Below are 19795 nucleotides of genomic sequence, written 5' to 3' on the forward strand. Positions count from 1 at the left end.
CGGGGGTAAGTGTGACGTCACATAGGGAGGGCGTTCCCACGCGGCGTGATGGGGTTATCGGCGCTATATATTGCGGTCAGCCAGCGCGCCAGGTGCAGAAGGAGTTGTCTTTAGCTCAGAGTCGGCTTCCGCAACACGGCCTGCTGGAGAGTTTCGCTTCCGGTATAGGCGGCCGCGCAGTGTGGCACGAGAGGCCTCCGAGGCTGACCGCTGACCCAGCGCTGGCTCCGGATTGATTTTCCCAGGATCTGCTGTACCCCGGGCTTGGGGTCCTCTATCGGAGCCAGAGGCCCGACACCTTGAGGGTGTCTTCCGCGGGACCGAGGGACGCGGACCCCGGGGGAGGCGAAAAGGACGAGGTTCGGACCGGACCCCGACCATCGCCCATCGCCCATGACGGCCCTCGTAAGTGTGCGGCGAGGCGGTTCGGGGGGTCCAGGTGGTGGGCTCTGTAGCCCCTCACTCACCGTCCTGCTTTCTCTCCCCTCAGGGCCCCAGCAGCCAGAATGTCACTGAGTATGTCGTCCGAGTTCCCAAGTAAGTCCCTGACCCTCACCTCCCCCTCTTCCCTCAAAAAGGGATTAAAATCTTCACGAGCCTCCAGACGTGCCTGGCACCACCTGATTCTCCTTCCAGGGCTGGGGTTGAGCTGAGGCCTCTGGGGCATCACTTTTTTGAATGGAGTGAATGAATGAATGAGTACATTAATATACCGTAAGGCGCAGCCCCCTGCCTAGCATTCCCTCTGGCAGGAATGCCAACTGTGACTCTGCTGGGTGGATTCTTGTTGACCCTGCAAAATTCAGTTCCGGGATTTTCCTCCTTCAGGAGGCATTCCCTGCCTGCCCACCCCCCCGCCCAGGGCTGAGCTCCCAATTATCCCCACATCTTGGGTTCCTAGAAATCTTTGTCCCTTTTTTCTGAATGGGCTTGGGAGTATGGATCCCACTTCCCTGACAGACTGGGAACCTCTGGGTTCTTTTATGGGTCCCCCCTGGGTTCTTTTATGGGTCCCCAGCATGACCGCAGGCACAAAGGGCTGAGCCAGGGAGGGTTTACTGAATGAATGAATGATTGAGCACTGCCTCTTCTTGTCCATTCCAGAAATACCACCAAAAAATATAATATCATGGCTTTCAATGCAGCCGATAAAGTCAACCTCGCTACTTGGAATCAGGTAAGTCCCGTTTCTGAGGGCGTGAGAGAACCTGATCCTGGCCTTGGTGGTTGTTAATAGTTGCTTAGTTGTGATAGTAACTAAGGCTTAGTATCCTCAGCTGTCCCCAAGTGGAGATAAGTGATGACTAAGGCCCAGGCTGAGATGCTGGGCATCCCTGGGGGTGAGATATGTCTGGCCCTGCAGGAGGCTTTCTCCTGAAAGAAGTTGTGCCCACTGTTGGGCATTTTGGACCGAGATTTATCTGGGCAAGGGAGGGGGCTGCCTCCTACAGATGATCTCAGAGCCCCCATTGCCGGAGGCTTTAGAAAGGTCTTTGGAAACTGTCTTAGTTTGTAGAGGCTGCTATAGCAGCATACCAGAGACTGGGTGGTTTATAAACAACAGACACTTATTTATCACAGTTCCGGAGGTTGGAAGTCCAAGATCAAGGTGCCTACAAGATTTGGTGTCTGGTGAGGGTGTGCTTCTTGTTTCATAGCTGGTACATTTTCACTGTGTCCTCACCTGGCAGAAGGGGGACGGAGCTCTCTGGAATCCTTTATAAGGGCGCACATCCCACTCATAAGGCTCCACCCTCATAACCTAAGCATCTGCCAAAGGCCCCACCCCAGATACCATCACACTGGAGATTAGGTTTCAACAAATGCGTTTTGGGGGAATTCCCTGGTGGTCCAGTGGTTAGGACTCCACGCTTTCACTGCCGAGGGCCGGGGTTCAATCCCTGGTCGGGGAACTAAGATCCCACAAGCTGCGCAGCAAAAAAAAGCAAAGGCATTTTGGGGGGACAGAAACATCCATCCATAGCAAAAGCCATTAAAGGGTTAGAAACAGAGAATTGTAAAGTGATTTTGCCACTGTGGGGTCGAGGGCAGGTGAAGAGAGGACAGGGTGGAGGTGAAGGCTCTGGTCCAGGTGAGCCATGATGGGGTTTGGAGCAAACAGGTTATGAGAAATGGTTGGATTCTGGGGTTTCTTTCTTTTTCTTGTCTCTTTCTTTTTTTTTTTTTTTTTTTGAATTTTTGAATTTTATTTACTTATTTTTTATACAGCAGGTTCTTATTAGTTATCTGTTTTATACATATTAGTGTATATATGTCAGTGCCAATCTTTTTCTTTCTTTCTTCCTTCCTTCCTTCCTTTCTAACTTTTCATTGGGAAATAATTTCAAACTTTCAAAAAGCTGCAAAAATTGACATAGTGCAGGGCTTGCCCAGATCCTTTCACCCACATTCACCGAGCGCCTTTTCGCCAAGCAGGTGGCTTTGAGTGCGCGCCGCTCAGCTTCGGGGGAGGAAAGGGTGTTGGTGGTGGGATCAGGCCCCCGGATGAGAGGTGTTGCGTCCTGTCCTCCCAGGCCCGGCTGGAACGCGACCTGAGCAACAAGAAGATTTACCAAGAGGAGGAGATGCCCGAGTCGGGCGCCGGCAGCGAGTTCAACCGCAGGCTCCGGGAGGAGGCGCGGAGGAAGAAGTACGGCATCGTCCTCAAGGAGTTCCGGCCTGAGGACCAGCCTTGGCTGCTCCGCGTCAATGGCAAATCAGGCCGGAAGTAAGTGCCGCTCTCCACCCCACTCCGCGGGTGCCCTCGGCTGAACTTTCATGTGCCTGCTGTACAGCAGGGGTAACAGCCCAGGAGTGACAGCTCATCCTCCCGCGAAGGGTTTTACTTGGGTAGATGAGCCGAGAGGATGCCCGGGCGGGAGCTCTGAAGGCTGGGATGCCCGAAGCCCGGGCTCTGGTACTGCGGCATCCAGCGAGGGGCCACCTGGGGTTCGGGGGGTGGGGAGGACAGAGGTTAGGGGGATGAAGGGCACTCCGGCAGAACAGCGAGCACGAAGGCACGAAGCGCCGAGCCCTAGGGACTGTCACAGCGCATGACAGTGACAGGGTGGGCAGATGGATAGGGCGGTGGGCGCCAGGCTGCAGCTGGACTGTGGGTGGGCTGGGGCCCAGGGGAGCCTGAAGGCTGTAGGCAGGGAAGGGGCAAGCTGTAAGACTGCCTCCACTTGTGGGTGATGCCAGAGGCCAGGAGGGGGCTGGCAGTGGTTCAGCCCCCAGGAAGATTCTGGAGGCAAATCTGGAGGGGTCTGACTGTAGGGCCCTGTGCTCTTCATGGCCAATCTAACAGGGTCCTTCCAGAAAGGACCATGACATGTATAATGCAAAGGAACCCTAAGCCCGCTCTGCAAGGTGGGGAGCCGTGCTTTCCAGATGTAGAAATCCAGGCTCAGACAGTCGAAGGGCCAGCCCAAGGCCTTCCAGCCTCAGATTCTGCTGGGAGGACCCAGGTGGCTCTGGAGAGGGGGCAGGCCTGGGGTTGCAGGGGGGTGTATGAGGGTGGGGCTGGGTCCTCTTCCTCTGGCCAACCATAACCTTGCACTCCATGCAGATTCAAGGGCATAAAGAAGGGAGGTGTGACAGAGAACGCATCCTACTACATCTTTACCCAGTGCCCTGATGGGGCTTTTGAGGCCTTCCCCGTGCACAACTGGTACAACTTCACGCCGCTGGCCAAGCACCGCACGCTCACGGCCGAGGAGGCTGAGGAGGAGTGGGAGAGGTGAGTGAGGGGGCACGATTGGAAATGAGGTGCATCCCCCAAACTTCGTTCCGGGTTGGGAGCTGGGGACTCAGTGGTGACCAAGCCAGATCTCACCAGCCCCTCAGGGAGCTCAAAGTCCAGTGGGGAGATGGACCTGGGACCATCAGGGATGCATAGGGTGGTGCAAGAGCCAGCGATGGGGGAGTGGCTGAGCTGAGCCCTGGAGCAGGAATCTGCGGGCAGGGTGGGGTCTCCCTGGCCTACATGGCTTCCCCCAGGCAGGTCTCACAGCTGGATCAACTGCTGGTAGAATACACATAAAATAACATTTACCATTTTTAAATGCACAGCTCGGTGGCATTAAGTACATTCACACTATCCAGCGACCATCCCCACCATCCACCTCCAGAACTTGCTCATCTCCCCAAACTGAAACTCTGTCCCCATGAAACGCTGACTCCCCATCCCCTCCCCCAGCCCCTGGCCCCCACCATCTACTTCCTGTCTCTGGATTTGAGTCCTCTAGGGAGTGGAATCAGACAGTGTTTGTCCTTTTATGTCTGGCTTATATCACTGAGCATGGTGTCCTCAAGCTTCATCCACATTGTAGTGTGTATCGGTGCTTCATTTTTTAAAAATTTTAATTGTAGTAAAAATATGTAAAATTTATCATCTTAACCATTTTTAAGTATACCATTCAGTGGTGTTAAGTACATTTACATTCTTGTGTAATGGAGCTTCATTCCTGTTTTTTGTTTTTTTTCCTTCCAGTTTAATGGAGGTGTAATTGAAATCCAGCACTAAGTTTCAGGTGTACAGCATAATGTTTTGACTTACATACACCATGAAATGTTTACCACAATAACTTTTAGTGAACACCCATCATCTCATATAGGTATAAAATAAAAGAGAAGGAAAAAAAATTTTTTTCCTTGTGATGCGATCCCTTAGGGTTTACTCTCAATAACTTTCATATATAACATACAGCAGTGGTAATTAATCATAATCACGTCATACACTATACATCGCTAGTACTTATTTATCTTATAACTGGAAGTTTGTACCTTTTAACCACCTTCATCCAGTTCCCCCTCATGCCACTTCTGGTAACCACAAATCTGATTCCTTTTTCTGTGAGTTTGTTTGTTGAAGTATCATTGACCTACATCACTATGTTAGTTCCTAGTGTACAACCTAGTGATTCGATATTTCTATACATTTCAAAATGATCACCATGATGAGTCGAGTTGCATCATCACCATATAAAGATACTGTGTCATTGTTGACTCTGTTCCTATCCTGTACATTTTATCCCCGTGACATTTGTTTTACAACTGAAAGTTTGTACCTCTTAATATCCCTCACCTATTTCACTCATCCTCTCACTCCTCTTCCCTCTGGCGACCACCTGTTTGTTCCTTGTATCTATGACTCTTTCTGTTTTGTTATGTTTGTTCTTTTTTTTTAGATTCCACATATAAGTACAGTATTTATCTTCCACGTCTTGGCTATTGTAAATAGTGCTGTAATGAACATAGGGGTGCATATATCTTTTTGAGTTAGTGTTTTTCTTTTCTTCGGAAAGATACCCAGAAGTGGAATTTTGGATTGTACGGTAGTTTTAATTTAATCTCCATATTGTTTTCCACAGTGGCTGCACCAATTTACATTCCCACCAACAGTGCACGAGGGTTCCCTTTGCTCCACACCCTCACCAACCCTTGTTATTTGTTGTCTTTTGATAATAACCATTCTGACTGGTGTGAGGTGATATCTCATTACAGTTTTGATTTGCATTTCCCTGATCATTTGTGATGTTGAGCATCTCTTCACGTGTTTGTTGGCATCTGTATGTCTTTTTTGGAAAAATGTCTATTCAGGTCTTCTGCCCATTTTTAAATCAGGTTGTTTGCTTTTTTGATGTTGAGTTGTATGAGTTCTTTGTATTTTGGATATTAACCCCTTATCAGATATATCATTTGCAAACACCTTCTCCCATTCAGTGGGCAACCTTTTTGGCTTGTTGATGGTTTCCTTCACTGTGCAAAAGCTTTTTAGTTTGGTGTTGCCCTATTTGTTTATTTTTGCTCTTGTTTCCCTTGTCTGGGGAGACATACCCAAAAAAATATTGCTAAGACCAATGTCAAAGAGTATACTGCTTATGTTTTCTTCTAGAATTTTTATGCTTTCAGGTCTTACATTTAAGTCTTTAATCCATTTTGAGTTTATTTTTGTGTGTGGTGTGAGAGAATAGTCCCATTTTCTCAACACCGTTTATTGAAGAGACTGTCTTCTCTTCATTGTATATTCTTGCCTCCTTTGTCATAGATTTATTGACTACATAATGTGTGTTCATTTCTAGACTGTCTATTCTGTTCCACTGGTCTATGTGTTTTTGTGCCAGTACCATACTGTTTTGATGACTGTAGGTTTGTAGTATAGTTTGAAAGCAGGGAGCATGATACCTCCAGCTTTGTTGTTGTTTCTCAAAGTTGTTCTGGCTACTTGGGGTCTTTTGTCTTTTCATAGAAATTTCAGAATTATTTTTTTGGTTCTGTGAAAAATGCCATTGGTATTTTGATAGGGATTGCATTGACTCTCTAGATTGCCTTGGGTAGTATGGTCGCTTTAACAATATTCATTATCCCAACCCATGAGTGTGGTGTATCTTTCCAGTTGTTCGTGTCATCTTCAATTTCTTTCTTATAGTTTTCTGAGTACAAGTCTTTCACCTCCTTGGTTAGATTTATACCTAGGTATTTTATTCTTTTGGATGCGATTGTAAATGGAATTGTTTTCTTAATTTCTCTGATAGTTTGTTGTTAGCATGTAGAAACACAACAGATTTGTATATATTAGTTTTATATCCTGCAGTATCATTTATCAGTTCTAATTGTTTTTGTGGTGGTGTGTTTAGGATTTTCTGTATATAGTATCATGTCATCTGCAGACAGTTTTACTTCTTCCATTCCAATTCAGATTCCTTGTATTTATTTTTTCTTATCTGATGGTTGTGGCTAGGACTTCCAGTACCATGTTGAATACAGCTTCATTCTTTTTATATACTACCCATGGATTCTGCTCCTGTTGTTAGATACAATCCTAAGACTCTCTTTATTTTTATTATTTTAAAACTTTTAAATTTATTTATTTATTTATTTATTTTTGGCTGTGTTGGGTCTTCGTTGCTGCACACAGGCTTTCTCTAGTTGTGGCAAGCGGGGGCTGCTCTTCATTGTGGTGCACAGGCTTCTCACTGCAGTGGCTTCTTCTGTTGCAGAGCATGGGCTCTAGGCACACGGCTTCAGTAGTTATGGCACACAGGCTCAGTAGTTGTGGTGCACGGGCTTAGCTGCTCCGTGGCATGTGGGATCTTCCTGGACCAGGGCTCGAACCCATGTCCCCAGCATTGGCAGGCAGATTCTTAACCACTGCACCACCACCAGGGAAGTCCCCTAAGACTGTCTTTAAATGCAATCACATTTTTAAAAACTTTCATCACCACTGTAAATGGAAACACCAGTACCCCCGTCATTAAAAAGAAGGCACCCATGAACTACAACAAAAGTGACGGATGTGACTGTATCATATGGCCTGATTCTGTTGCCCGAGAGAGGCCCTGAGCCCAAGCCGGGTGCTGGGGCATCAGCGTCACATGAGGCCTTCTCCTGAGGGACTCTGGGTAGAGCGGGAACTGAAGGAGGGCCAGCTCACCCTGTGTGATCTCAGGCTGTTGCTGCCACACATGTGCATCCCCATGTGCGGGGTCAGCTTGTCCCTCTTATCGCCTACATGTGTCTGTGGTTCCCCTCGGGAATACCCGGTGGAAGTGTAGGGTGGCACCCGGGACAAGGCCCAGCTCCTGGAGGCGGGTTCTGGAGCCAGGCCCCTTGTCAGCCCCTGCTGTACCCCCCGCCCACAGGAGAAACAAAGTCCTGAACCACTTCAGCATCATGCAGCAGCGGCGGCTCAAGGACCAGGACCAGGACGAGGAGGACGAGGAGAAGGAGAAGCGTGGGCGCAAGAAGGCCAGTGAGCTGCGCATCCACGACCTAGACGATGACCTGGAGGTGTCCTCTGATGACAGCGAGGCCAGTGGCGAGGAGGGTGAGGCTGGCAGAGCTTCCATGGCTGGGGTGATCGGCACAGCTGCCTGATTAGTGCCCGGTCATAATTTATCAAGGTGCCTGTGTGATGACTCAGAGAGGTTAATTCCCCTGAAAGGGAAACTTGGTTACTCATGGCCCCCTGGGCCCAGGAGCTCGGCCGCTTGGGGAAGCGCCAGGGTTGGTAGGAGGCAGCAGGGAGCCACAGGAAGGCCTTGGCCACAGCCTCAACTGGGGCTTCCAAGGAAACGGCTTAGGACTGACCAGTTTGAGTCATGCCAGTGGGCTCTGGGCCAAGGCATGGTCTCTGGCTGCGCAGGTGATACAGGGCAGGGATGGCGGCCCTGCGTGTGAAAGAGAAGGGGGTGGTGGGGGTGTGGGGTCGGGTTGGCCTGTAGGTGAGAGGTGTGCCCCTGGGCTAGCTCTTTGCCTCTTGGAGGAATTAGGGCCAGTCCTGGTGTCTCCCCAGGGGGCAAAGGCCCGAGAGACATCAGGTGTCATTGAATACGCAAAGCGTGAAGGCTGCCCATCCGAGCCTCTCCCCTTGTCTACCCCCTTCCCCAGGCGGCCGAGCCGTCAAAGCCAAGAGGAACATGCCACCCAGCAAGGGGGGCAGGAAGAAGAAGAAGAAGAAGAAGGGGTCAGACGACGAGGCCTTTGAGGACAGTGACGACGGGGACTTCGAGGGCCAGGAGGTGGACTACATGTCCGATGGCTCCAGGTGAGGCAGGCAGGAAGCAGGTGTGAGACCCTGGGCCGGCCTGCAGACGTGCTCCCTCACCCTCTGCCGGCTCTCTGCTTGTCTTACAGCAGCTCCCAGGACGAGCTGGAGGGCAAGCCCAAGGTCAACCAGCAGGAGGAGGGCCCCAAGGGCGTGGACGAGCAGAGTGAGAGCAGCGAGGAGAGCGAGGAGGAGAAGCCGCCCGAGGAGGACAAGGAGGAGGAGGAGGAGAAGAAGGCGCCCACGCCGCAGGAGAAGAAACGGAGGAAGGGTGGGTGCGCCTCCCCCGGCCGCGCCCCAGGCCCCTGATCTGGGATGGGGCGGGGGGGCGGGGCTTCCGCTCCTGACGCCCCTCCTCTGGCCCTACGCAGACAGCAGTGAGGAGTCGGACAGCTCGGAGGAGAGCGACATCGACAGCGAGGCCTCCTCGGCGCTCTTCATGGCGGTAAGGCCCAGCCCGGGGCGGGGGGACGGGGTGTGTCCCTCTCCAGACTCACATCCCCAACCCCGGTGTCCGCAGAAGAAGAAGACGCCCCTCAAGAGGGAGCGGAAGCAGTCGGGCGGCAGCTCCCGGGGCAACAGCCGGCCCGGCACACCCAGCACGGAGATGGGCAGCACCTCCTCCACCCTGCGGGCGGCCGCCAACAAGCTGGAGCAGGGTGAGTCGCCCCATCCCACCCTGCCCGCCTCAACCTCTTGACCCCGTCCTTGCCCTCCCTTTCAGCATCCTGTCTGCCTGCCCCTGAGCCCCTTGCACATGTAATCCTGGCACCGCTGGCCCGGGGTCCCCCCAGGGGTCCAACCTCCCCGCCCCAAGGCTCAGCCCCGCCTCTGCTCCCACAGGGAAGCGGACCAGCGAGACGCCGGCGGCCAAGCGGCTGCGGCTGGACGCCGGGCCCCAGAGCCTGTCGGGGAAGTCCACCCCTCAGCCCCAGTCCGGGAAGTCCACCCCCAGTAGCGGGTAAGCTGGCGAGGATGGCAAGAGCAGGGAGGGGGCTTAGAGGGGGGCCTCCGAGGGGGAGCCTCGGAGGGGGCCTTGGGGACGGAGGGCCGCCTGCTGACACCCACCTGCCCACCTCCAGTGACGTACAGGTGACCGAGGATGCTGTGCGCCGCTACCTGACACGGAAGCCCATGACCACCAAGGACCTGCTGAAAAAGTTCCAGACCAAGAAGACGGGGCTGAGCAGTGAGCAGACCGTGAACGTGCTGGCCCAGATCCTCAAGCGCCTGAACCCCGAGCGCAAGATGGTCAATGACAAGATGCACTTCTCCCTCAAGGAGTGAGGCTCCCCCCAATAAACTTGCTCTGTTTTCTAGAATCCTCGGGCTCTTGGTTCCCACGCTCACCACCTCCTGTCCCACTGCCCATCTGTCACCCCACCCTCTGAGTCTGAAGACCCCAGTGTTTTCTCCACAGTTTACTTCTCTCAGTCTCCAGTCCCCTGCTTCTGAAACCTCTAGAACTTAATCCTCTCCTTACCCCTCAACCTCCCCCACTGAGGTTCTGCTGGGTGATTTCTTTCAGGTCTTCCATTTGACCAGTTCTCTCTTCAGCTGTGGCTTATCCACCACCTAAACCCACTCAGTACTTAGTTTCACTGTCTGTTTTCTAATTCTCCAAGTTATCTTTGTTTCTTTTTCAGATCAGCAGGTCTGTTTTGAGTGTCTGGCCCCTTCTGTTTTTGATCCCTTCTTTCGCACTTTTAGTTTTAAGCATCCTTGACTTACAGTCTCCATCACACTCACCTAGGACCTGAAGCTCGCGGGCATCCTGTTGTATCCTAACTCCTTTTCATGATCTGTTCTCGTGTTTTGGGATCTGGGATGGTGGACTCGTGGCCAGCTCGGGCCTCCATCTGTGAGACTCCTGCATGGTCTGCTTTGCGGGCAAGTCCTTCCAGATGGTTTTTGCATATGCTCCCAGCAGGTGCCCCAGAAGTCCTGTCCTGAGCCCATTTTAGGTGTGGTTCTCAGCTTGTGGCTCTGTCCCTACACGGCCACAAAATCCCAAACCCCCTTCTTGCTGATCTTGGCATCTGGCCCCTATTTTTCAACTTCCCAGTGATGTTTCTGGGGCTTTCCTTAGATTCTTAACAAGTTGGTTAGGCATTTATTTTATGTAACATTGCTAGGAGTGCTGTAGCAGCAGGGCTTTTTGAGTTCGTGGACAGTCACATTGCTGGAAACGGAATTTGGCGGCAGGAATACTTTTGAACCCCCGTTGGAGTGATCCAGCTGGGGGCAGGATGCCGGCCTTCCGTCTTACCCAAGCTGGAGACTGCGGGCGGAAAACTTTCCCATCCAGTTCCACAGGCCTTTGGCTGCCAAGCGGGAATGCCTGAGACGCCAGGTTAATTCCTAGGAATGTCCCAGGTCATTCCACCCTCCCTCCCCATCCTTCCGCCAGGCCTTTTGGGAGAGGAGCGATGGCCCCTTGCCCTGGCAATTTCACCCCTGCTCTGCCTGCCACGTGGACCGAGGTCTAAGGCCTCCCCACCGGGCCGGGCCATGTGCCCCAGTGGTTCAGAGCAGGGGTCTTGCATTCAGCTTGACTTGGGTCCAAATCCCACCAGTGTTTCTTAATTCTGGGTGACTTTGGATAAGTGACATTCCCCCCCACCCCATCTGAAAGTAGTCTCAATAAACAGTGCAAGAAGAACAACCACACCAAAATCATTGAGGCGGTCCCCTGTGGGTGGAGTTGAGGGCCTCGCCAGTCTCTTGCTGATATAAAAGGCAGCGAATAACCCTGAGCTTGCATCTTGGCTCACCTGAGGAGGATGAGTTCCTGAGCAGGTGTCCTGGATCAGAGGAATGTGATTTGCAGTTTCTATAGCAAATGCTCAGGTGCTACCAATTTACAGTGCTACCAACAGGTGTGCCCGTGTCTCTCTCTCACACACACACACACACACACACACACACACACAGGTGTAAGCAGACTTTGATGTCTGCCAATCTTGGGTGCACAGTCTCATCCGAGTTTTAACCCAGTCTCACCTGCGTGAGATTGAGCACCTCGTCAAACCTCCACAAGCTGTTCCTATTTCCCTTCCTCAGAAGCTCTCGCAACTGCACGGTGCCAGGTACCACGTTACACACTAAATGCATCTTCTGTCTGTCCTCCCCATGTGGGAGGGACTCTGGTTTAGCCCCCTTTCGCGGCTGGGGATGGAGGCTCACTTCCCTGGGGTGATGGGAAGGGCAGGGAGGTCACCGGGACCAGGGCGGGGCCTAACCGCCCCTCCTGCTCTGATGCCCTCTGACCCTAGGGCAGGACTGAGGTCCTAGGGGGCTCAGGTTGGCCTTCTAGAGACAGGAGTCCCTGCGGGGTGAGCTTCCTGCCCCTGGTGTCCCAGCTCTTGGCTGTCCCTGGGCCTCTCCCCTTTCCTGTTTTGATGCTGGCTCGGCCAGGCCCGGAGACAGGGGCATGATGTCTTAATCCTCCAGGCAGGAGCCATGATGGATTCCCGGTCAGCTCACCCACCTGCCAACCCACCTCTTCCCCCTACCCACATCTGCTCTACCTGATGCATGACACAGGGGCTACGGAGCCCAGCACCCTGCCCAAGTGGGGAGAGCCCCCAGTGGGGGACCCACGGGGGCCCCCACCTCTCCCTCCAGACGGCAGGTCGGGTGGGGACCCTGGTTGCCCGCCCTGGGCTCCGCCCTGGCTGCCGCCACGACACTCGTAAATCAGGGGGCGGAGGGGGTGTCGGAAATAGGTCTGTGGAATGTCTGGATGGGGTATGCGGGGGGTGTGCGCCCTTAACTCTTAGGAGGACGTGGGGTGTGGGGCAGGAGGAAAGGGACTGCCTGGGCCCCAGGTGTAGGACGCGGAGGCCTTTGTGACAGGGCAGCGGCCGGCAGTGAAGAGGTTATCTCCCCAGCTCAGGCAGGGGGATAAATTGAGGGTGCAGGGCATCTCCACCCTCAGGACCTGCCCGTCACCATGACCACAGGACGAGTCCTCCTAGGCTTTCTGCTGCTCCTGACCCTGCACTTGGACCTCCGCGGGGGCCCTGGGGCCTGGGGGGCTTCGGTGGCGGAGGAGGAGCTCTTGTCTGAGCCAGTGGTGGACAGAGGGACCCAGAGGCCGCAGCTGGGTAAGGATCCCCAGAACCCCGTGCGCTCCCCGACTCCTTCCCGCCCAGACCCTGCCCGCTGTCAGCTGTCCCCTGTCCCCGCAGGCGCCCGCCTGCGCCGAGCCCTGGCCGGCCCGTGCCAGCTGTGGAGCCTATCCTTGCCCGTGGCCGAGCTGGGCTTGGGCTACACGTCGGAGGAGACGGTCATCTTCCGCTACTGTGCCGGCAGCTGTCCCCGCGGCGCCCGCACCCAGCACGGCCTGACGCTGGCCCGGCTGCGGGGCCAGGGCCGAGCCCACGGCGGGCCCTGCTGCCGCCCCACCCGCTACGCCGATGTGGCCTTCCTCGACGACCGCCACCGCTGGCAGCGGCTGCCCCAGCTCTCGGCGGCAGCCTGTGGCTGCGGCGGCTGAGAATGCCCGGCCTGGGGCCCTGCAGCCGCTGGAGGAGCTCAGCTGACTTATTTATTGGAGGCTTGGATGCTGAGGCAAAGAGAAGGGGAGGTGGTTTGGGCCGCCAGCAAGGGGCGCAATAAAGGAAACTGCTCCTCCAGCCTCGTGAGTGTGTGTCCTGCCAGGGATGCTCCCGATGGGTGGGGAGGTGGGGTCCCAGGCTTCCCCTGCAGATTCCAGCCCCCCAAAACAGCCGGTGCCAGGAAGGCCAGCTTGTCCACTCTCCAACTTTATTCACAAACACGGTGTCTTGAGCAGCTGGTGGGGAGGGCCCCAGGGTCAGCAGGGTGGGGGCAGCTGTCCGGGCTCCCCAGGCTCCATCCCCTCAGGGAGGGAGCGGCAGATCACGGAGATGCGTCGGCCCCGGGGAACCCGACGCTCCCCAAAAAAGGACTCTTCATCCCGAAGGATCTCATGGGAGAAGTCATAACGGGCCGAACCCCTGCAAGAGAAAATAGAGGCTGTGGCCAGGTGGAGTGAGGGCAGCCCCTGTTCCAGGCAGAGCGCCTGCGGTGGAGGGTAGAGTCTGCCGTCAGGGCTGAATGAGAGAAGGTGCTCAAAGTGCTGGGTGGGCATCTCAGGAGCTACTGGTGGGGTGGGGGCTCCCTGGCTGCCAGTACCTAAGGATGTAGAGGGAGCCCGGCTCCAGCAAGAGTTCCAGCCACTCCCCTGGCTCCTGGGTGTGCACCAGCCGCATGACGCTGGGAGACAGCAAGGACAGGCCAGCAATCGTGGATCCACAGAACTGGAAGAGGGGACACACTGGCAGGTGGGCTTTGGCCTGGCCGGCTCACCCCCAGCCGGGAACTCCAAGGCACTGGCCTCTGCCCACCTTGATGCTGTCCACGTGTGGCTTGATGTAGCCCCGAGGTTCCAGGTCCAGCACGTGCACCGAAGAGAGCACGGTCTGGCCGGGGCCAAAGGCGGCTGCCTGCACACGCTGCAGGATGGACCGGCTTGCCTCTGACCAGCGTGACTTCTCTGTCTCTCGGAAGCCGTGGATGGCCTGCCCAGAGAGCTCAGGTCAAGCCTGGAAGCTCCCGGGGGGAAAAGGGAAACTGAGGCACATTGTGGGGCTGGGGTGGGTTGGGGGAGAGGGTGGTGGAAGTGCAAAGCAAAGGCCTGGTTTTTCCATCATGACCCTTGACCCCACCCTCAACTTACAACCTTGGTCCTATCTACCCCATGATGCTGGGTCTCAGACCCCAACCCTGACCCATCTGGGTCTGGCCTTAGTCCTTTTTTAAAAAAAATTATTTATTTTTGGCTGTGTTGGGTCTCCGTTGCTGCACGCAGGCTTTCTCTAGTTGCGGCGAGCGGGGGCTACTCTTCGTTGTGGAGCACGGGCTTAAGTATCTGTGGCGTCTGGGCTCAGGAGTTGTGGCACATGGGCTTAGTTGCTCCGTGGCGTGTGGGATCTTCCTGGACCAGGGATCGAACTCCTGGCCTCAGTCCTTTCTACCCACCATCAGGCTCCAATTCAGTCCCAGATGCCATCCCTAATGCTGGCCCAGCTTCAATATTCACAACGTGATCCCACCCAACACCTGGTCCACCCCCAACCCGTGACCCTCCCTCACTCCCTCCACACCGTTTCCGCCCCTAACTTTGGTCCTGTTCCCCAAACACCCCTCAGTTCCAGGTTCTGCCTCCAGTTATGACCCTGCCCTCATGTCCAAAGCGCTCTCCCTGCCCGCAAGGCCCCTCAGCTTCAAGACGCTGTCCCCATTCCCAGGTCCCGCCCCCAGATGTAGCCCAGCCCACCCCAGGGCTCCACTCCCCGTCCCGCCCCTAACGTCCCAGGCCCCGCCGCGCTGTAGCTCCGCCCCCAGCGCCAGCAGCCTCACCGCGTCCCAGTGATCGTACTCGTATCGACGGCGGCGCAGCTCGGGTTCCAGCTCGTCGCTCAGTGTCTCCTCCTCGGCCGCGCTCAGGAAGCTGGGCCGTACCACGGCCGCGTCCCGTAGGCGACTTAGCACGGCCGGCCCCGAGCCCCGCACCCAGACCTGCCCGGGCACGCTCCACAGCGCCAGCCGCCCACTCCCGGCCATAGCCCCGGAGCCGGGTCGTGGAAGCTGCCGGGGTCGGGAGCACGCCCCCGCCCCAGAGCCATTGGCTGTGGTTACGCCGAGTGCGTCCAGCGATTGGCGTTCCTCAGAGTCCCGCCTCTCGCTCAAGGCTACTGGTTGTTACTCGTTTCGCCCTCTCGTGCTATTGGCTCTCCCCAGAATCCGCCTCCTCTCCCGCGCTATTGGGCGCCATCGCCCGCAGTGACTCAGACTACTGGCTGTGCCTAAAATCCGTCTTCCAGAGGGCGGGGCGGGGGTGGTGAAGGCTTGATCGGGCCGGGGGTCAGAGGTCAGGGGTCATAGAAGGATTGGGCCAAAGCTAGAGGTAAAGGGCAGAGTACAGCTAGGCTGAGATCTAGGGGTCAGGGGAGTGAGGTCAAGGCTGTGATTATAGGCTGGGGCCAGGTTTGTGGAGTTGGGGGATTCAGTCAAAGGTCAAAGCGAGGCGCCTCCCGTTCCCCCTCTCTTTACTGGGTCATTTCCATCCCCATACAAATAGGCTGGCTCCCAGCTTAAAAACAGGACATAAACAAAAAATCCTCTTCCTTTAATGGTAGAATTGGCATGTCACCATTTTGCAGTCCTTATTGGAATATTGGTGGTTCTAGACAAGGACTCTCATTCCCTCCTAACGTCATTAAAGAGGGACAACTGGATTTAATGTGCCTCCTGCTAGAAGGCACCCTCAACTGAGAGGTCATTTGCCAAAAAGCGGAACCTGAATCCGATCAGACTTGTATAGATTCATACACCAGGTTACCGGAAATACCAAGGACAGAATCGCATCATCAAAATTGAGACAGAGGGAAAGTCCACAAGACAAACAACGATGTTTCTCCAACAAGTGAATTTCAAGGAAAGAGAAGAAAAAGAGGGAGAGATTGAGAGATTAAGGGGAAACCTGCAGTAATAAGACACTTAGAGATTTATCAACCAGCGGCAATGCCTGCATCTTATTGGGATCCTGATTGGAACAAACTAAAAAAAAGAAATAGCGACAACCGGGGAAATTTTGACATGGGTTGAATATTCGACCATGGTAAGTGTTGTTATTTTTTTTAAGTTTGAAAATGATATTGTGGTTGTCTTTTTAAAGATTCCTTATCCTTTTGTCTATTTATTTATTTTTTTAATTTTTACAGTTTTTTTGTGTTTTTTTTTGCGGCACTGCTTGGCATGTAGGATCTTAGTTCCCTGACCAGGGATTGAACCTGTACCCCCTGCAGTGGAAGCGTGGATTCTTAACCACGGGACCACCAGGGAAGTCCCTATTTACTTATTTATTTATTTAGTTTTAGCTGCGTTGGGTCTTCGTTGCTGGGGCCGGCATTCTCCAGTTTTGGCGAGCGGGAGCTACCCTTCATTGCGGTGCACAGACTTTTCATCGTGGTGGCTTCTCTTGTTGCGGAGCACGGGCTCTAGGCACTTGGGCTTCAGTACTTGTGGCATGTGGGCTCAGTAGTTGTGGCTCACGGGCTCTAGAGCGCAGGCTCAGTAGTTGTGGAGCACGGGCTCAGTTGCTCCGCGGCATGTGGGATCTTCCCGGACCAGGGCTCGAAAACCCGTGTCCCCGGCATTGGCAGGCAGATTCTTAACCACTGCGCCACCAGAGAAGTCCCCCTATTTATTTATTTATAATTTTATTTATTTATTTATAAATTTATTTATTTATTTATGGCTGCGTTGGGTCTTCATTGCTGCTCACGGGCTTTCTCTAGTTTCAGCGAGCGGGGGTTACTCTTGGTTGCAGTGCGCTGGCTTCTCATTGCAGTGGTTTCTCTTGTTGAGGAGCATGGGCTCTAGGCACATGGGCTTCAGTAGTTGTGGCACACGGGCTCAGTAGTTGTGGCTCGTGGGCTCTAGAGCACAGGCTCAGTAGTTGTGGCGCACGGGCTTAGTTGCTCCACGGCATGTGGGATCTTCCCAGACCAGGGCTCGAACCCGTGTCCTCTGCACTGGCAGGCGGATTCTTGACCACTGAGCCACCAGGGGAGTCCCCCCCATTTATTTTAATTTTAATTTTTAAAATTTGTTTTTGGCTGCGTTGGGCCTTCGTTGCTGCACGTGGGCTTTCTCTAGCTGCGGCAAGCAGGGACTACTCTTCGTGTGGTGCGCAGGCTTCTCATTGCGGTGCCTTCTCTCGTTGCAGAGCACAGGCTCTAGGGGCGCAGGCTTCAGTAGTTGTGGCTCACACGCTCTAGAGCGCAGGCTCAGTAGGCGTGGTGCACGAGGTTCGTTGCTCCGCGGCACGTGGGATCTTCCCGGACCAGGGCTTGAATCCGTGTCCCCTGCATTGGCAGGCGGATTCTTAACCACTGTGCCACCAAGGAAGGCCCCCGCTAGTTATTTTTCATTAACTTTTTTTTTGAATGAAAGATTCTTTAAATTCTGTAGTGCTTTATAATTTTCAAAAGTTTCACACACTCGATTTCATATAATCCCATAATAACACTTTTTTTAATCCCCTACGCCTATATTGCCCCTCTCGCCTTCCCTCTTCCCACTGGTAACCACTAGTTTGTTCTCTGTATCGGGGTCCTCAACCCCTGGGCCGCGGACTGGCCTTTTAGGAACCGGGCTGCACAGCAGGAGGTGAGTGGCAGGTGAGCAAGTGAAGCTTCATCTGCTGCTCCCCATTGCTCCCCATCGCTCGCATTACCGCCTGAACCATCCCCCCACCCCCAATGTCCTTGGAAAAATTGTCTTCCACAATTGACTAGTTTGTTGTACTTCTTTAGATTCCACATATTAGTGATACCATACAGAATTTGTCTTTCTTTCTGATTTAATTCACTTAGCTTAATACCCTCCAAGTCTATCCATGGTGCTGCAAATGGCAAAACCTCATTCTTGTTCATGGCTGAGTAGTATTCCACCACATATATATACACCACATCCTTAAAAAATATATATATATATTTTTAAAATTTATTTATTTATTTATGGCTGTGTTGAGTCTTCGTTTCTGTGCGAGGGCTTTCTCCAGCTGTGGCGAGTGGGGGCCACTCTTCATCGCGGTGCGTGGGCCTCTCGTTGCGGAGCACAGGCTCCAGACTCGCAGGCTCAGTAGTTGTGGCTTACGGGCCCAGTTGCTCTGCGGCATGTGGGATCCTCCCAGACCAGGGCTCGAACCCGTGTCCCCTGCATCGGCAGGCAGACTCTCAACCACTGCGTCACCAGGGAAGCCCTACACCACACCTTCTTTATCCATTCCTCTGTTGATGGACACTCTGGTTGCTTCCATATCTTGGCTATGGTAAATAACGCTATGAACATTGGGGTGCGTGTACCTTTTCTAATTAGTGTTTCTGTTTTTTTCGGATATATACCCAGGAGTGGAATTGCTGGGTCATGTGGTAGTTCTATTTTTAGGTTTTTGAGACATAAAGATTCCTTATCCTTTTAGAAATATATACCGAAATATTTACAGATGAAATGAAAAGCTGGGATTTTCTTCAAAGTAATACAGTGCCATGGGGGGTGGGGGGGCAGGGACGAATCACAATTGGCCGTGAATTGGTAATTCTTGAGTTGGTGTGATGGGTACGTGAGACCTCATTATCCTAGTTTCTCTACTTTTGTATACATTTTAAGTTGTGCACAATGAAAAGCTCAGCTAAATGTATCCGATGAATGAAGCCAAATTAAAAAGTCCTCTGGGGCTTCCCTGGTGGCGCAGTGGTTAAGAATCTGCCTGCCAATGCAGGGGACACGGGTTCGAGCCCTGGTCCGGGAAGATCCCACATGCCGCGGAGCAACTAAGCCTGTGCACCGCAACTACTGAGCCCGTGCGCCACAACTCCTGCACGCCTAGAGCCCATGCTCCGCAACAAGAGAAGCCACCGCAGTGAGAAGCCCACGCACCACAACGAAGAGTAGCCCCCGCTCACCACAACTAGAGAAAAGCCCACAAGTAGCAACGAAGACCCAACGCAGCCAAAAATAAATAAATAAAACATTTTTTTAAAAAAGCCCTCTGAATTAAAGTAAAAGAAATTGACCTCAACACACCCTCCAGCGACAGCCCCAGGTTCTTTGCTCTCCTTGACAGCAAAATTCCTTAAAAGACTTGCTTAGCTCCAATATTTTCTGGCCCCTTCTTTCTGGCTCCACTCCCATCTGGTTTTGGGCCCCCAAAGCACCGAAAGTGTTCTTATTTATCTGAGGCCACTCGTGATTTCCATGGTCCAAACGCCATAGCCAGTTCTCAGCCTGACCACTAACTCATAGGCATGCTGAGGTCTCCTACATTTTTATTTCCAACCCTGACCCCAGACTTACCCATCCCCTGGGAGGTCTGGAGCACTTGGACATCAAACGTCCAAAACCAGCTCCTGATCGCGGCCCCCAATCCTGCTCCTCCCGAACTTTCCCAGGAACGTCTTATCTTCCCTTCCATCTTTCTAGCTGCTTTGGGCCAACGCCTTGGAGTTTTGGGAGATGACTTTCTCTCTCAAATTTCACATCCCAGCTGACAGCCATGCCTTTATTATTTATTTATTTATTTGAAAATTTTATTATCATTTTTGACTGCGTTGGGTCTTCGTTGCGGTGCGCGGGCTTCGCATTGCAGTGGCTTCTCTTGTTACAGAGCACAGGCTCTAGGCGCGCGGGCTCAGTAGTTGTGGCGCACGGGCT

General features: G+C 53.5%; 4 protein-coding genes across 7 annotated transcripts in view; 3 read left to right on the plus strand and 1 right to left on the minus strand.

The window, feature by feature from the left end:
* Positions 1–45: 45 nt before the first annotated feature.
* On the plus strand, positions 46–9870 carry GTF2F1 (general transcription factor IIF subunit 1). Of its 2 annotated transcripts, none has more exons than XM_081233088.1 (12): positions 46–405; positions 491–537; positions 1105–1177; positions 2535–2728; positions 3569–3739; positions 7644–7828; positions 8392–8548; positions 8641–8819; positions 8920–8993; positions 9069–9207; positions 9392–9509; positions 9631–9870. In XM_081233088.1, the coding sequence occupies exons 1-12, from the start codon at positions 394–396 to the stop codon at positions 9833–9835; spliced, it is 1554 nt and encodes a 517-aa protein (XP_081089214.1). In that variant the 5' UTR covers positions 46–393; the 3' UTR covers positions 9836–9870. The 2 variants fall into 2 exon arrangements, with proteins under 2 accessions (XP_081089214.1, XP_081089213.1); XM_081233087.1 differs by having other exon boundaries at positions 48–405; positions 8638–8819.
* A 2621-nt stretch (positions 9871–12491) lies between these two features.
* PSPN (persephin) lies at positions 12492–13212 on the plus strand. The gene is made up of 2 exons (XM_081232361.1): positions 12492–12657; positions 12742–13212. The coding sequence occupies exons 1-2, from the start codon at positions 12504–12506 to the stop codon at positions 13047–13049; spliced, it is 462 nt and encodes a 153-aa protein (XP_081088487.1). The 5' UTR covers positions 12492–12503; the 3' UTR covers positions 13050–13212.
* An 89-nt stretch (positions 13213–13301) lies between these two features.
* Positions 13302–15202, minus strand: ALKBH7 (alkB homolog 7). 3 transcript variants are annotated; one of them, XM_081232359.1, is made up of 4 exons: positions 14955–15199; positions 13921–14118; positions 13709–13833; positions 13302–13530 (listed from the first exon to the last, which is right to left on the minus strand). In XM_081232359.1, the coding sequence occupies exons 1-4, from the start codon at positions 15137–15139 to the stop codon at positions 13433–13435; spliced, it is 606 nt and encodes a 201-aa protein (XP_081088485.1). In that variant the 5' UTR covers positions 15140–15199; the 3' UTR covers positions 13302–13432. The 3 variants fall into 3 exon arrangements, with proteins under 3 accessions (XP_081088485.1, XP_081088484.1, XP_081088486.1); XM_081232358.1 differs by having other exon boundaries at positions 13921–14094; positions 14936–15197; XM_081232360.1 differs by lacking the exon at positions 13709–13833 and having other exon boundaries at positions 14955–15202.
* A 271-nt stretch (positions 15203–15473) lies between these two features.
* The window catches only part of MLLT1 (MLLT1 super elongation complex subunit), a 121524-nt gene continuing 117202 nt past the window's right edge, over positions 15474–19795 (plus strand). The window contains exon 1 of the mRNA XM_081233090.1: positions 15474–16196. Within this exon, the coding sequence (XP_081089216.1) occupies positions 16194–16196 (3 nt within the window). The 5' untranslated portion in view covers positions 15474–16193. The remainder of the gene's footprint in view (positions 16197–19795) is intronic.

The sequence above is a fragment of the Mesoplodon bidens genome (assembly GCF_964165515.1).
Source record: "Mesoplodon bidens genome assembly, chromosome: 4".
Taxonomy (NCBI): domain Eukaryota; kingdom Metazoa; phylum Chordata; class Mammalia; order Artiodactyla; family Ziphiidae; genus Mesoplodon; species Mesoplodon bidens.

Excerpts from the sequence above, each read along its gene's own strand:
- PSPN (XM_081232361.1), top strand. The coding sequence starts at position 12,504 with ATGACCACAGGACGAGTCCTCCTAGGCTTTCTGCTGCTCCTGACCCTG. Across the intron at positions 12,658-12,741 it reads GACCCAGAGGCCGCAGCTGG|GCGCCCGCCTGCGCCGAGCC; the intron begins GTAAGGATCCCC and ends CTGTCCCCGCAG.
- ALKBH7 (XM_081232358.1), bottom strand. The coding sequence starts at position 15,139 with ATGGCCGGGAGTGGGCGGCTGGCGCTGTGGAGCGTGCCCGGGCAGGTC. Across the intron at positions 14,095-14,935 it reads AGTACGATCACTGGGACGCG|GCCATCCACGGCTTCCGAGA; the intron begins GTGAGGCTGCTG and ends CTCTCTGGGCAG. Across the intron at positions 13,531-13,708 it reads GGCTCCCTCTACATCCTTAG|GGGTTCGGCCCGTTATGACT; the intron begins GTACTGGCAGCC and ends TTTCTCTTGCAG.
- GTF2F1 (XM_081233087.1), top strand. Across the intron at positions 8,820-8,919 it reads GGAGAAGAAACGGAGGAAGG|ACAGCAGTGAGGAGTCGGAC; the intron begins GTGGGTGCGCCT and ends GGCCCTACGCAG. Across the intron at positions 9,208-9,391 it reads CGCCAACAAGCTGGAGCAGG|GGAAGCGGACCAGCGAGACG; the intron begins GTGAGTCGCCCC and ends CTGCTCCCACAG.